The following is a 12,648-nucleotide window of genomic DNA, read 5'->3' as shown; positions in this document are numbered from 1 at the left end:
GGGACCTTTTAATTATATTTCCAGTAGGACTGAAGTTGTATTCCAGAAAGACCATTTTCTTAACCTTTTACCTTTTCTATTTTATTTCTTTCCATTTGAGTACCCAAGGCATCTGAGAAACCATCTAAAAAGTATCCAGGGGAATGTTCATGTCTTTAATAGATCTACTTCAGTTTTGAAACATGAATTTAGGTAAAGCATTGTCTTATTAATCTATGGTGTCTGAAATTCTGAAAAAGGCACTATTCATAGGACAGCTCTTTGGTCACTGGAATAATAGCCCAAGGACGAGGTAACTCTTCTGTTTGAGGAGATCACAACAGAGGAACACTCTCAAGAGGAGGCACTTGATGACTCCTGATGGGGACTGTTGGCATCTTGTCATTATCCTTCATCCCCTGTTTGGTAAGTTGTTTGTTAAAATGGCCTCCATAATGCTCCTCTTTTTTTTTTTTTCCTTTTAATTTTTTTTCTTATCGTTGAGGGGCAATAAAGGATTAGCTCCTCCTTGTCAGTACAACCTTGGGTAAGCAATCCACACACTGACTGTGGGCTTAGCCATGTGACTTGCTTTGACCAATGTGTCAATGGCAAATGTGACAAAAGCAGAGACAAGAAAATTGCCTGTGCACTTTGGGACTTGTCCTCTCTTGCTGCTCTTGGGAATCCTGTGAGCAGCAGCAGGTGAATCAGCTGGACTGGCCTGCAGTAGACACGTGGCCCAGCCAGGGCCATCACTCCAGCCGCTGACACCGAGTGCCAGCCAGCCCCGGCTGCCAGACGTGTGTGTGAGGCCACCCCTCAGCTGACTGTGGCTTCATGAGTGAGCCAGGTTGAGACCAACAGAAGAACTGTCCAGCAGACGGTCCCACACCATCAGGGGCTAAAAAAAAAAATCATTATTTAAGCCATTGTATTTTGGGGTTGTTAACAAAAGTTAACCGGTATACCCTGGACCAGAGTTGTTTTTAGGCAACAAATACCACTTGCCTTGACTCTGGGTACGGATCTTGAAAACTGAAAAATTTCTTCAGTTTCCAGACTTGTTTTCTCAATTTTCTGAATGAATTTTTATGAAACGAACTTTAAAAACCAAGGACCTTCTTTTGATTATTTTTTCCAGTAAGACTGGGTGTGGCTCTTCAAAAAGATCATCTTCTTGTCCCTTTACTTTCTCTGCTTTGCATGTTTCTGTTTCTGCATTTGTAGAGGATCTGAGAAGGCAGTCAGTTCAGCGAGAAATGATGATGATTCTACTCCGTGTTTTCAATAGATCTGTCGGGTTAAGTGGAGCATCCCTAGCTAGGCTCAAGAAGGCACTGGAGGTCGCCCACTGCAATGTGGAGAAGAGTAACAGCCACCCGCTGCCGGCCACAGCCCAGTAGGAAGCAGGACAGGGCACTGGAATCAGGAAGAGAGGCCCCTAACTTCTGCAGTGTCCCTCCAGCGCCCCCTATTGACAAGGCCTAACCTTGTGCCAGCTGACAAATGCTGAACCGAGAGGCAGTAAATTGCTAACTGGCATAGGTGGGTGACGGAGGCCCCTGCTAGTAATAAAAACAACAGTGATGATAATGGATAGCGTTAACTTCTCTGTGCTTCCTGTGTCACTTATCACAGAATCGTCAGGAGGAAGTTGAAGGGAGGAGGGGATAGTGGTCCTTTCTGTCCCCAGGGTCTGTTCACCTTTGCCAGGCTCAGGGTCTAAGCCTGCTGTGGGTAACCAACCCCTCCTCGCTCCCAGGCTGGGCCCTGTGCATGCAGCTGACTCCATCCCTGCTCCAAGGGCAAGTGAGTACCCCACGAATGGTCAATCAGAACTTTCCTGCCCCCCACACATGGTGATGTGTGGGTCACAGCGTAGCACCTGAACAGGACAATGGAAACAATCTAGAGGGGGTGCCCTGCCACGGCTGGAGGCTCACATATCCATCAGGATGCTGAAGCTCCCTGCCTTCTTCCCTGGCTAGGTTTTTGTTTTGTTTTTTCATTCTTTTTTGAGACAGAGTCTCACTCTGTTGCCCGGGCTAGAGTGCCATGGTGTCAGCCTAGCTCACAGCAACCTCAAACTCCGGGGCTCAAGTGATCCTCCTGCCTCAGCCTCCCGAGTAGCTGGGACAGGCATGCGCCACCATGCCCGGCTCATTTTTTTCTATATATTTTTAGTTGTTCAGCTAATTTGTTTCTATTTTTAGTAGAGACGGGGGTCGTGCTCTTGCTCAGGCTGGTCTCCAACTCCTGAGCTCAAACGAATCCACCCGCCTCGGTCTCCCAGAGTGCTAGGATTACAGGCTTGAGCCACTGTACCCGGCCTGTTTTTTCATTCTTTCATTTATTTTTTCCTTAGCAGTTATTATCCTCTGACCTGTCTATTTCTCTTACTGGTTTTATCTTTCTCCGCCTCCAGAAGGTGAGCTTTATAAAGGGAGAGACTAGGTCTGATTTGCTCCCTGCTGTTTCCTCAGAACCTAGAACAGTGCCTGCTGTACGTTAGGCAAGCAATAAATATTTGAATGAATGAATGTATGAATGAGTTGAGGATATTCACAATTTTACTGAAAAGATATGCACAATTTTACCACCTAGTACGGGGCAGCTGCAACATGTCTCAGCAAAGCTTCCTGGGCCCGCGGTCCCCGGGGAACAAGGTGTCAGTGATACTGTCTGCATAAGATAGGTTCTCGCTGGATGTGAAGAGTTCAGTTTTTATAGCACAGTCCTTGAATACCCAGGACTTACATCCCCATTCTGGGAGACCTTATGCAACGATGTAAACTTTTCTGGGGGTGGAATCAGATGGCCCAAAGGGTGTGAGTTTTACATTTGAGTGAAAAAGCCAACTTGTCCTCATGGAAGGAGTGTAATAAGCAAAAGTGGATGTAGTCAGATAGTCAGAGGTGTGGACCCCATTTACATTATAGTTCATTCTTTCTATTTCCATGATCTCAGAGCATGAGAGAGAGCTCAGTGGGGCAGGAGAAAGAGAGAGATGTTTGGGGAGGCAACAAGGGGCCAAGCCACATGGGCCCTCAGTGCTAGATGAGGAGCTGTACCTTGTGCTGAGAGTACTGGGGAGCCATAGAGGGTTAGAGGCAAAAAGAGGGATGTGGTCATGTGGGGGTGTGGTAGGAACAGCCATCTAATGACTGCTTTTCCCTCAGGATCCCTGACCTCTTTGCTCCCCTCTCACCCACAGAAACTGGCCTCTGAGTGAGGGGCAAGGGCAGACAAACTTGTCCTGCCAGTTGAGGCCTGCCTTGGTCGAACCAGGCTGCTGCCAGTCCGGCTGAGCCGCACTCTGCAGGTTTGTGGCGAGATGGAGCCAGAGATTGCAGTGGCAGACCTGGGACCGAGACGGAGACCTGCCTACCTGACCACCCAGAGGCCAGAGCGACCCCACGTCCCCCACATCCTGCAAGGCCTGGTCTGTCTTAATTACTCAGATAAAGTTAGAAAATGTTTCGCAGAATAATTCTTCTCTCAGTCTACATTCCATGTCTAGCAGTGGCATTTTTATTAACATTTATTTCTTGATTTTTTTATTGGAGAACAAAGGCAATAATCATCATAGAATATTTGGAAATACCAAAATACCCAATGAATGAAATAAAAATCCCCCGAAAGTGTCTCCTCTTTTTTTAATAACTAATGTCGACTTTTGGGAGACTTTTTTTTAAAAAATGCAAACATGCACATATTTATATTTTTATCAGAAAAGGAATTATACTTAGCATGCTATATTGTAATCTGTGTTTTTCGCTTACAATTTCTCAAGTACGTTTTCATGCCATAAAGTATTCTTTTGTAATGTGATATTTAAGGAAAAAAACTGATTTAATGCGTATCAATCAATCGCCATTAACTCCTCAAACATTCTTTTTTTTTGAGACAGAGTCTCACTCTGTTTCCTGGAGTAGAGTGCCATGGCGTCAGCCTAGCTCACAGCAACCTCAAACTCCTGGGCTCAAGCAATCCTACTGCCTCAGCCTCCTGAGTAGCTGGGACTATAGACATGTGCCACCATGCCCGGCTAATTTTTTCTATATAGATTTTTAGTTGTCTAAATAATTTCTTTCTATTTTTAGTAGAGACGGGGTCTCGCTCTTGCTCAGGCTGGTCTTGAACTCCTGAGCTCAAACAATCCACCCACCTCAGCCTCCCAGAGTGCTAGGATTACAGGCGTGAGCCACCGCGCCCGGCCTAACTCCTCGAACATTCTTTAAAGACCCTCACATTAACTCTAATATATGCTAAGCCTGTGAGTTGAGCATCTCTCATGGAAAGTACCAAGTGTTTTCAAGTGTGACTTTACTTGTGTAAATGCAAACATGTGACTTACTTTGGCAAATCAATTTCTGTATGTCAAGGATGGATAGAGCCCCAAACATTTGAAATCGAAATTCACTAGAGGCAATTGCCGCCCTAGCGAGCAGTTTATTTCTGCATTTGGCTCTGATTACGCTGGATTGAGAAAACCCATGATTTGTAATAAAAAGGTCTGCTGTTTCCCAAGCTCTTGGAATGTGGCCCTATGCTATGACGTAGGGACTGTTACAACCCCCATTTCACAGAGGGGCACACTGAGGCTCAAAGAATCTGATGGGGCTGGTGAGAACCCAGCCCTGACTTTTTACCCCTGTCAGAGAATCTCAGTCACAGACTAAGTCACCATGAACTTGCTGGTGAAGACACCTGACTTCAAAGCTGATTAGGATGGGATCCTCCCTTTCTTTGACATGTTTCCAAGCCATTTAAATATATGCCCAGGGATGGGGGAGAAGTTTCTGGGGCTTGCAGAAGAGCCAGTTAGTCCGGTTAACCTGGAGGGGGCTCTTGTGTGATAAAATATGACGTGCATCACATCTATGTGGTGTTTTTAAAAATCTGATTTGCAAAGTAAAGCTGTATACTGTTCAGTATTTTAGAAATCCCTTTATTGGTTTTTGGTTTTGAAAAATAACAGATGATCTCCATAAAAATTGTTTCAAACATTATAAAAGTATGTATGATAAAATACGCATGGTGAAAGTTTCCCCTCCTCTCAGCCCTCCACCCGAATCCCCTCCTCAAAGGAGTCCTTCGTGGGAAATATGTGTGTACAATTTTTACAAAAATGAAATCACTTCAGCACAATGTACTGCACGTAGTTTTCAGTTGTTTCTGCTCTGTATTTCTTGGAGTGTTTTCCATGTTAAAACACAGAGTTCTTGCTCGTCGTTTTTTACTGCTGTGTGGTATTCTAGAGCATGGACATAGCATGGCTAAAACGGAATCTGAATCGAGTATCTGCAGACCACCTGCAGACCGATGGGACAGATGAGGACTCAGAGAAATTTTGTTTGATGGGGAAAGAAGCCAGGCCCTTCTGGCAAGGCCTAGTTGCTGCATAATGGCCAGAAGGATGAGGCTACTTCTGGGAGAACAAAAGAGGGATTCTTAAACTGTTTGCTGTCATGGACCCCTTAGAGAACTTTCTAGAAGGAGGATGTCTATCACCTGTACATCTCAATAGCCCTGTACCCTGATTTTCCTTTGATAAACAACCCCCCTGTCCCCGACACCACTACTGGTCGCATCCTTAGCAGGATTATCAATCCTTCCCCAACCACAGGATAGGCCTAGAACCTAAACCAGGGCAGTGAGATCCAATTCCTCACCTTGGCTAAAGCTATTGAGATAGAGGCCCTTTCTCACTGCTGTGTTGCTTAGCTACAAAGACGTAAGTCTGGTGTTGCCAGAGAAATCCTTTCTGAGGATGCAGCAGGTCTCCTGGAAACCTAGATTGAACCCCTGGATCCAGACATGCCTGAAGCCAGCCCTACGGACTCAGTTAAATGAGCCAAGAGACTCCATTTCATGCCTCAGTCAGTGCCAGTTGGGTTTCTGCCTCTTCCATTGGAAGAGTTCTTGTTTGTTTGCCTTTGACCCAGAGGAAAACAAATTCATTCACTCATTCATTCATTCAATCAGTATTTATTGAATATCTGGTCTATGCTTGGCTCTGTGCTGGGCAATGACAGGGACAGTAAAGTGACCATGACAGAACTTGTCTCTCCTCTCACGGCAATCCCAGTCCACCAGAGCTTAAACAGACAATCACAAGCTATTCAGCGGTAACAGGGACACCTGCCATGAGGGAGGAGCTCGGAGCTACACGAGAGGCATCTGTGAATGATGGTATCGGGGAAGGGTCCCTGAGGACAGGTCTTTTAAGTTGACATCTGAAAGATGGGCCGGGAAGAGCTAAGGGTCCATGCACACAAGTCCTCAGCTTTCAGGACACACCCGAGGCCCAGTAGGGCTCAGAAACCTGGAAAAAGATCTTGGGGGTGGAGGGAAGGGGAGAGGGGAGGCGGCCACGCAGGCCCTGGCTGGAGCGGGCAGGAGCGGGAGGCAGGGAGGCTGAGCTGTGAACGTGGCCTTCCCTTCTTGCTCCTCAGAGCGTGGCGTAGAAATACATGGCTATCAGCATCACCGGAAGCTGGGGGGACGCAGGGACATGAGGGGCGCTCCAGCCGCACACCCACACCCACCCGGCCCACGGGTCCCCACCACTCACCGTCCACATCAGGATGGCAAACCCAAACCACGAGATGCCCCATGTGTAGCTGTCGATGGCATGGCCGATGTGCTCGAAGCAGCCCTGGGCAGGGGGACAGCGGGGGTCTGAGGAGACGCCCAGGGAGGCTGGCGGCTGAAGGCGCGAGTCACTGTGCGCCCCGGGGAAAGTCACTTTCTTTTCTGAGCCTCGGTTTTCTCACCCGTGCAATGGGGGTCTTGGCAGTGTTTACCTTCCGGGGTGGTTTTGGGGAGCCAGGGAGGTGACACTGAACCCCGGCCCGGCACAAGCAGGTGCTGCCCTGATGGTGGCTATGACAGTCTGAGGGGGATTTTGTTTGGCGCCGGCTTTCTGCGCAGCCCGAGTCCCGGGGGTTTGAAATACGCCGTTAGGGTTAGTCCAGTTCCGACACCTCCTCCTTTAGGGATGACACACCTCCTTTAGCTTTCGTCCCACACCAGAGCCCCAGCCTGGAAGCAGCGGAGACAAAGGCGCGGGCGTGTGCCCTGCAGGCAGGCGGGACCGCGCTGGGGCCAGCTCTGCCGTTTGTCGGTGGCTGCAAGAGCCTCGGTATCATTGCGACCGTCTGAGCGTCAGTTTCCCCAGCCGAGAAGCGGCGGTCAGGATGGCCCTGCGCTCTGGGAGCGGTTGCGGGGATCCCAGGAGGTGACGCACGCACGTGGCACTGTGCGCAGAGGCGGGGCTTGAGAAGCGGCGCCCTAGTCCCGTCACGGTTACCGTTTACACGTGGGCTCCCCCTCTGCTCTAACGCAAGCCGAGAGTTCTCTCCTAGCCTGACCCCTTCCGGTTGCCCTCCCTGCCTCCGGGCTTGCCTGGCCGCAGTTAAAGCACCTGACTGGGGCCCGACCGCCTAAAATCGAATCCCAACTCCATCCCTTGCTAGCGAGTGACCTCTCAGTTTTCTCATCTGTAGAATGGGGTCATTAAAATCTTTACCTCATGATAAGATTGTGCCGAGGATTAAATAAGATATAAACGTGAAGCACTGAGAAGGATGCCTGGTATGAGGTACAGGTGTGATAAATGCTGCTGTGATTGGCGTTGTGCCATTGCTATTACTGTTGTCGCTCCTAGTCCCAGACAACCTGAGAGACGTCGCAGGTGCCAGGTTGGATGGCACAGATCCCCTATGCATCCTGCTAACTTGCAGAGAGCTGGGAGAGCCAGAGAGAGAGAGAGAGAGAGAGAGAGAGAGAGAGAGAGAGAGAGAGGCGACAAAACCACAGGTGGGAGGAGGAGAGGGAAGGAGATGGACAGACAGACAGTGGGAGAGAGAAGGAGGTATAAGAACCAGAGAGGGAGTAAGAGGGGGCAGAGCCCAGAGAAAGATCAACAGACAGGCGCAGTCGGGGGAAGGGGACACACCTTGGTGAACAGGTAGTCCACGTGGCCCAGGCGGCAGCCCTCTTCGTTCAGGGGGATGAAGTTTCCCGTCCGGCGACAGCACAGTGGGGGCCAGGGGAACACCACCTCCGGAGTGGCCTCCCGGAAGGCCGATGTGAAGTTCACCCAGTCCATGGGGCCGGAGGTGCCGCAGCATTCTTGCTGCAGGGAAAGGTGGGGGTTGGGCAGGCTCGGGCTCAGAGAGGAGCCGCTTGCCGGAGGTTGCACAGCGAGGAGAAGCAGGGTTGGCCTCCCACACAGCTGGGCCCAACGTCCCCATGTCCTGGTGGGGGAGGGAGCGTGCGTGTGCGCGCAAGGATCAGACGATATTCGTCCGAGGACCAGAAGGCTGATGGGGGATTTGGATCAAACCCACACTCACGACAGCCATGCTGACAAAATGACAAAAAGGCAGATTTCTGGCTTTCCCTGGCCCTGGTGCGTGTTTAATTTGTGGCTCCCGAATGATGAAAACATAGGCTCGGGCGTCCTTCAACCATGGGTTCAAATCCGGGCCAGCTACAGGAGTAGGGCCAGGTTGGGACCACAATTTCCCTTGAGCCCTTAATTTCTTCCTCTTCTGATGCAATATAACCTTGGATTTAATTAAGAGTGTGGCTTCTGGAACCTGGGTTTGAATACTTCCTGTTCTGTGACCTACCAGCTGTGTGACCTCACGAAAGCCATCCAATCTCTTGCCTTGGTTTTCTTGCTAAAAAGCTGATCTCCCTTGTGGGATGATTGTGCAGATTAAATAAGCTTTAAAAGTACTTTGAACAACGCTACACAAAACTCAGTGCTCCATAAGTGGTTGCTGTTATTATTGTCGTTCTTCCTCTGGAAGCAGTAGGTACGACGGTTAAGAGCTCCGGATCTCGGCTGCCAGGTTCCAGTCCCAGCCCCACCACTCAGCAACTGCTTGACTCCGGGCAAGAGACCTTCCCCTCCTGGGCCTGTTTATTCATCTGGAAAGTGGTGATGACTGCAGCCCTGCCCTCATAGGGGTCCCAGAGGGACGTCTTCAAAGCACTCACTCATCCACCAGCGCGCCTACGGGAGCCCTACCTACCTCCGCGGAGAAAGCCCCAGGCCCTCGCCGCACCCCGCCCTCCCCGCCCACCTCCATCATGACGCGGTCCCAGAGGCGGGTGAGTTCCTGGCCCTGGCCTGTGTCTGCACTGTAGAAGGTCAGCATCTGCTTGGTGATCAGGGATGGGCTGGACACCATCTGCAGAGGGCGGGGAAGAGCAGGGTGCGCAGGGCTGGGTGGGGAGGGAGGTCGGTCTCCGCCCTGCCGGGGACCCTCTCCACTGCCCCCAGGTCAGCCCCTCCCCTGGCCCGTCCGCCCGCCTCACGTAGTCGCGGTGGGTGTAGGACGTGATGCAGGAGGCGCACTCAAAGATGTAGACGACAAGCATGAGCAGCAGGTACTGGGGGGAGAGGGGGGACAGCCTGTCAGGGCAGAGCCTATGATGCCACCCCCCGCCCCCGCAGGGGGATGGATCCATGCCTAGAAATACAATGATTTTTTTAAAAACACAGGACAGTGTGAGCACCAGCGTGTACATGGCGGGATTTGCGTGTTCGCTGTACAAGTCTTGCAACATTTCTGTACGTTTGAAATGGTTTATAATAAAAGGTTAAGGGAAAATGAAATCAACAACAAAAAAAGGTACAGTATTTCCTGAAGTTAACTATTGCCTTGGCATCAGCAGAATAAATGTCTGCTGTAAAGAGAAAAAACAAATAAAGACAACCAGGGACATTTGAGCACAGATTGGGTATTGGAAGATAGGAAGGACCTAGGGTGAATTTTATGGGGTGTGCCAACAGCGTACAGGGCGAAAAAAGCCCAATAGTTGGTGTTTAACGAAAATTCTCTCCCTGTCTTCACCGCTCACCCTCGCCTGTAAAGCAACAGGACGTCGGGCGTGGACGTGCCAACTCCGCTGCTGCGCCATGGGGTGAGATTGCATAACCTGCCCCGCTGCTTTGAAACAACGTCCTTATCACTCCGAGAAGGGTGCACTCAAATATTGACAAGTAAATGACATGGTGTCTAGAATGAGCTTCAGAATACCCCAGGAAGAAAAAATGTGGTCAGGCAAAGGCTGCAGGAGAGGTGACGACGTTGGCCAGTCTGTGGTTGAAACTGGGTGACAGGTTCACGGGACTCAGAACACCCTTCCCTCCACTTTAGTGGATGTTTGAAATTTCCCATAAGAAAGTAAAAAAAAAAAATTCTATGTCTTAGCTAATGACAAGTGAATAGAGAAGACACGGCTCCATCTTACTCAGGGTAAAGCTAAAGTCTGGCAAGCCGCACCTTCCCTCTGCCCTCCTTCCCCTGGGAGAGGCCACGGGCCTCTTTGAGCCTCAGTTTCCTCACCTGGTAAATGGGTAAAAGCCCTGACTTCAGAGGGCTTCTGGGAGGACTGAGGCAACTCATTTTCTAAACCGCTTACCCTAGTGTCAGGCACAGGAGAGATCCCGGGGAAGCGTGGGTTGTTGGTGGTGGAGAGACATTAAGAGCACAGGCTCAAGAGCTGAACCGCTCAGGTTTAAACCGGCTCTACCATTCGCTTGCTGTGTGACCCCGGATAAATTACCTCACCTCTCTGAGCCTGTGTTTCAATCTCTGTCAAACAGGGTCATGATGATGATGATGATAGTATCTCATGGTTGGCTGTGAGAAATCAATGAACTGATCCGTGTAAATCACTTAGAATAGCTCCTGGCACTAGTGATCACTCGTTAAATGGTAGCTGTGCTATCATCATTTTTGTCACCCTTATCACTGGCAGAGCTCACGAGCACAGACTCTGGAGACTAGCTGGGGTTCCAATCCCAGCCCTGCTACTCCAGTCGTCCTGCTGTGCAGACTTTCCTCCCTTCCCTGTGCCCCCGTCGTCGTCGTTTTGTACAACAGGGGTATCAGCTGAGCCTGGGTGATTGGGCTACGGGAAGACGAAATGAAATGACGCCCACGAGGCCCTGAGTGCGGTGCCACGTGGAATCCACGCCAGTTATTATGACTCTGCGACAACGATCTCCACGCCCACCCGTCCCGGACACCTCCTCGTGGGCCTCACCGTGAGGATCATGGACCGGCGGCGGCAGAGTGCCGCGCCCACGCCGAAGCTGGCCACCACGAAGAAGGAGAAGCCGCAGAAGATGGCAATCCAGGCGCCAGCGAAGACGTCGTCCTTGCCTGAGACGCCCATCAGCGGGTACACGCGGTACTGGTCGGCGGTCACCCACACCGTCTCGGCGAACAGGGCCAGGCCTGACAGCTGCACAGAGCAGCTGGTTGGGAAGGTCCGCTCAGGGCCAGCAGCCCGGGCCCCAGGAGACCCCACGGGCAAGTTGCTTCCCCGTTCTGACCTTCCCCTGCCGTCTCAGTAAAGGGGGCACAAGCGGTAAAGGCCTTGCCCTCCACGAGCAGGGATGAGGCTGGGCAGAGGCCAGGAGGGAAGGGAGGGCCCAGCCAGACCCACGACCCCCACAGCCGGGCTGCTTCAGGGATAAAAGGAGATGCCACATGCAAAGCCTGGAGCGCGTGACTGGCACAGAGGAGATACCTGGTCTACGGGCCCTACCTGGACGGTGCCGTTATGCCCTGGGGATGGGAATTTACAGCCATGGCCATAAAAATCACAAATGCATCAACCCAGCAATTCCACTCCCAGAAATCAAGCCATGTGCAGGAATCACATATTCACAAAACAAAACAAAACCCGACGTGAATGGAAAGCCATTGTTATTCATTATTGTGGCCTCCTGTGTGCCCGGCAGTCACTTTATGTCCACAGTGATGTCGACGACGATAGCTAGCACCTGTCGAGCACGTCTGAGCTGAGGGCTACGCATAGATTAATCCACACATTTCACACCATGAGGTCGCAATCTATACATGAGGAAAATGAGGCTCAGAGAAGTCAAGTTGCTTGCTAAGGTCACACAGCTGGGGAGAGGCGGAGCTGGGGTTTAAACCCGGGCTGTGCTGACTTGAGAGTCTGCGGCGCGGCCTGCTAGGGAGTTCTGGGCCCTCAGCCCCCACCCCACGCTCAGGCCTGCCCCCCTATACACACCCGGGCACTGCGGCCCGTCTCACCAGAATGACGATGTTGCCCACGACAAGCAGCCCCACCGCGACCGGAGAGCCCTTCTCTGCCTCTGCTGTTGCGGGAGCCATCGTCCTGCCCGGGACACAAGAGCAGGGGTGAGGCCAGGCAGAGGCCTCCAGGGGAGGGCAGGCGGGGGGGGGCCCTGGCTGGACCTCCCCATCTCCACTCCACACCCCAGCTGCTGGGGGCTGCTTGGCGCTCTGCTGGGCCCAGGCTGGTACCAGCGTGCCCACCACCCTGCTGGGGAGCCGTTCACAGGAGAGGAAAGCTGGGCTCAGACAGGGCAGTCACCGGCCAGAACGCGGCGCCGGCCCTCCCTGAGCCTCCGACCCTCCCAGCCTCCCCGCTGCCTCCAGCCCGGCAGAGTGCCCCCTTCACCTGCTCTGCCAGAAGCCTCTCTGGCCAGCCCACTCGCACTGGCTCCCTATGTACGCACGGGCCCCTCCAAGGAAGGGGGGGCCGGAGGAGGGGACAAGAGGCCAAGCAGGTAGACCAGGATGCAACAACAGCTTTTATGAGCTCCCTGCCACCAAGTGATTTATAGACCTGAAATTCCAG

General features: G+C 51.7%; 1 protein-coding gene across 1 annotated transcript; it reads right to left on the bottom strand.

The window, feature by feature from the left end:
• Positions 1–6,338: 6,338 nt before the first annotated feature.
• UPK1A (uroplakin 1A) lies at positions 6,339–12,158 on the bottom strand. The gene is made up of 7 exons (XM_012651529.1): positions 12,078–12,158; positions 11,056–11,256; positions 9,319–9,393; positions 9,084–9,191; positions 7,946–8,125; positions 6,560–6,643; positions 6,339–6,481 (listed from the first exon to the last, which is right to left on the bottom strand). The coding sequence occupies exons 1-7, from the start codon at positions 12,156–12,158 to the stop codon at positions 6,437–6,439; spliced, it is 774 nt and encodes a 257-aa protein (XP_012506983.1). The 3' UTR covers positions 6,339–6,436.
• Between the last annotated feature and the right edge of the window lie 490 nt (positions 12,159–12,648).

This window comes from Propithecus coquereli, unplaced genomic scaffold, assembly GCF_000956105.1.
Source record: "Propithecus coquereli isolate 6110/MARCELLA unplaced genomic scaffold, Pcoq_1.0 Scaffold358, whole genome shotgun sequence".
NCBI classification, from domain to species: domain Eukaryota; kingdom Metazoa; phylum Chordata; class Mammalia; order Primates; family Indriidae; genus Propithecus; species Propithecus coquereli.
This window is presented reverse-complemented; position numbering and strand designations above follow the sequence as displayed.

What these genes read in the sequence shown, in the direction of transcription:
- UPK1A (XM_012651529.1), bottom strand. Translation starts at nt 12,158, where the DNA reads ATGGCTCCCGCAACAGCAGAGGCAGAGAAGGGCTCTCCGGTCGCGGTG. An exon ending in TGGACTACCTGTTCACCAAG is followed by an intron (nt 6,644 to 7,945) that starts GTGTGTCCCCTT and finishes CCCCCTGCCCAG; the next exon opens with GGCTGCTTCGAGCACATCGG. An exon ending in TTGCCATCCTGATGTGGACG is followed by an intron (nt 6,482 to 6,559) that starts GTGAGTGGTGGG and finishes GCGTCCCCCCAG; the next exon opens with CTTCCGGTGATGCTGATAGC.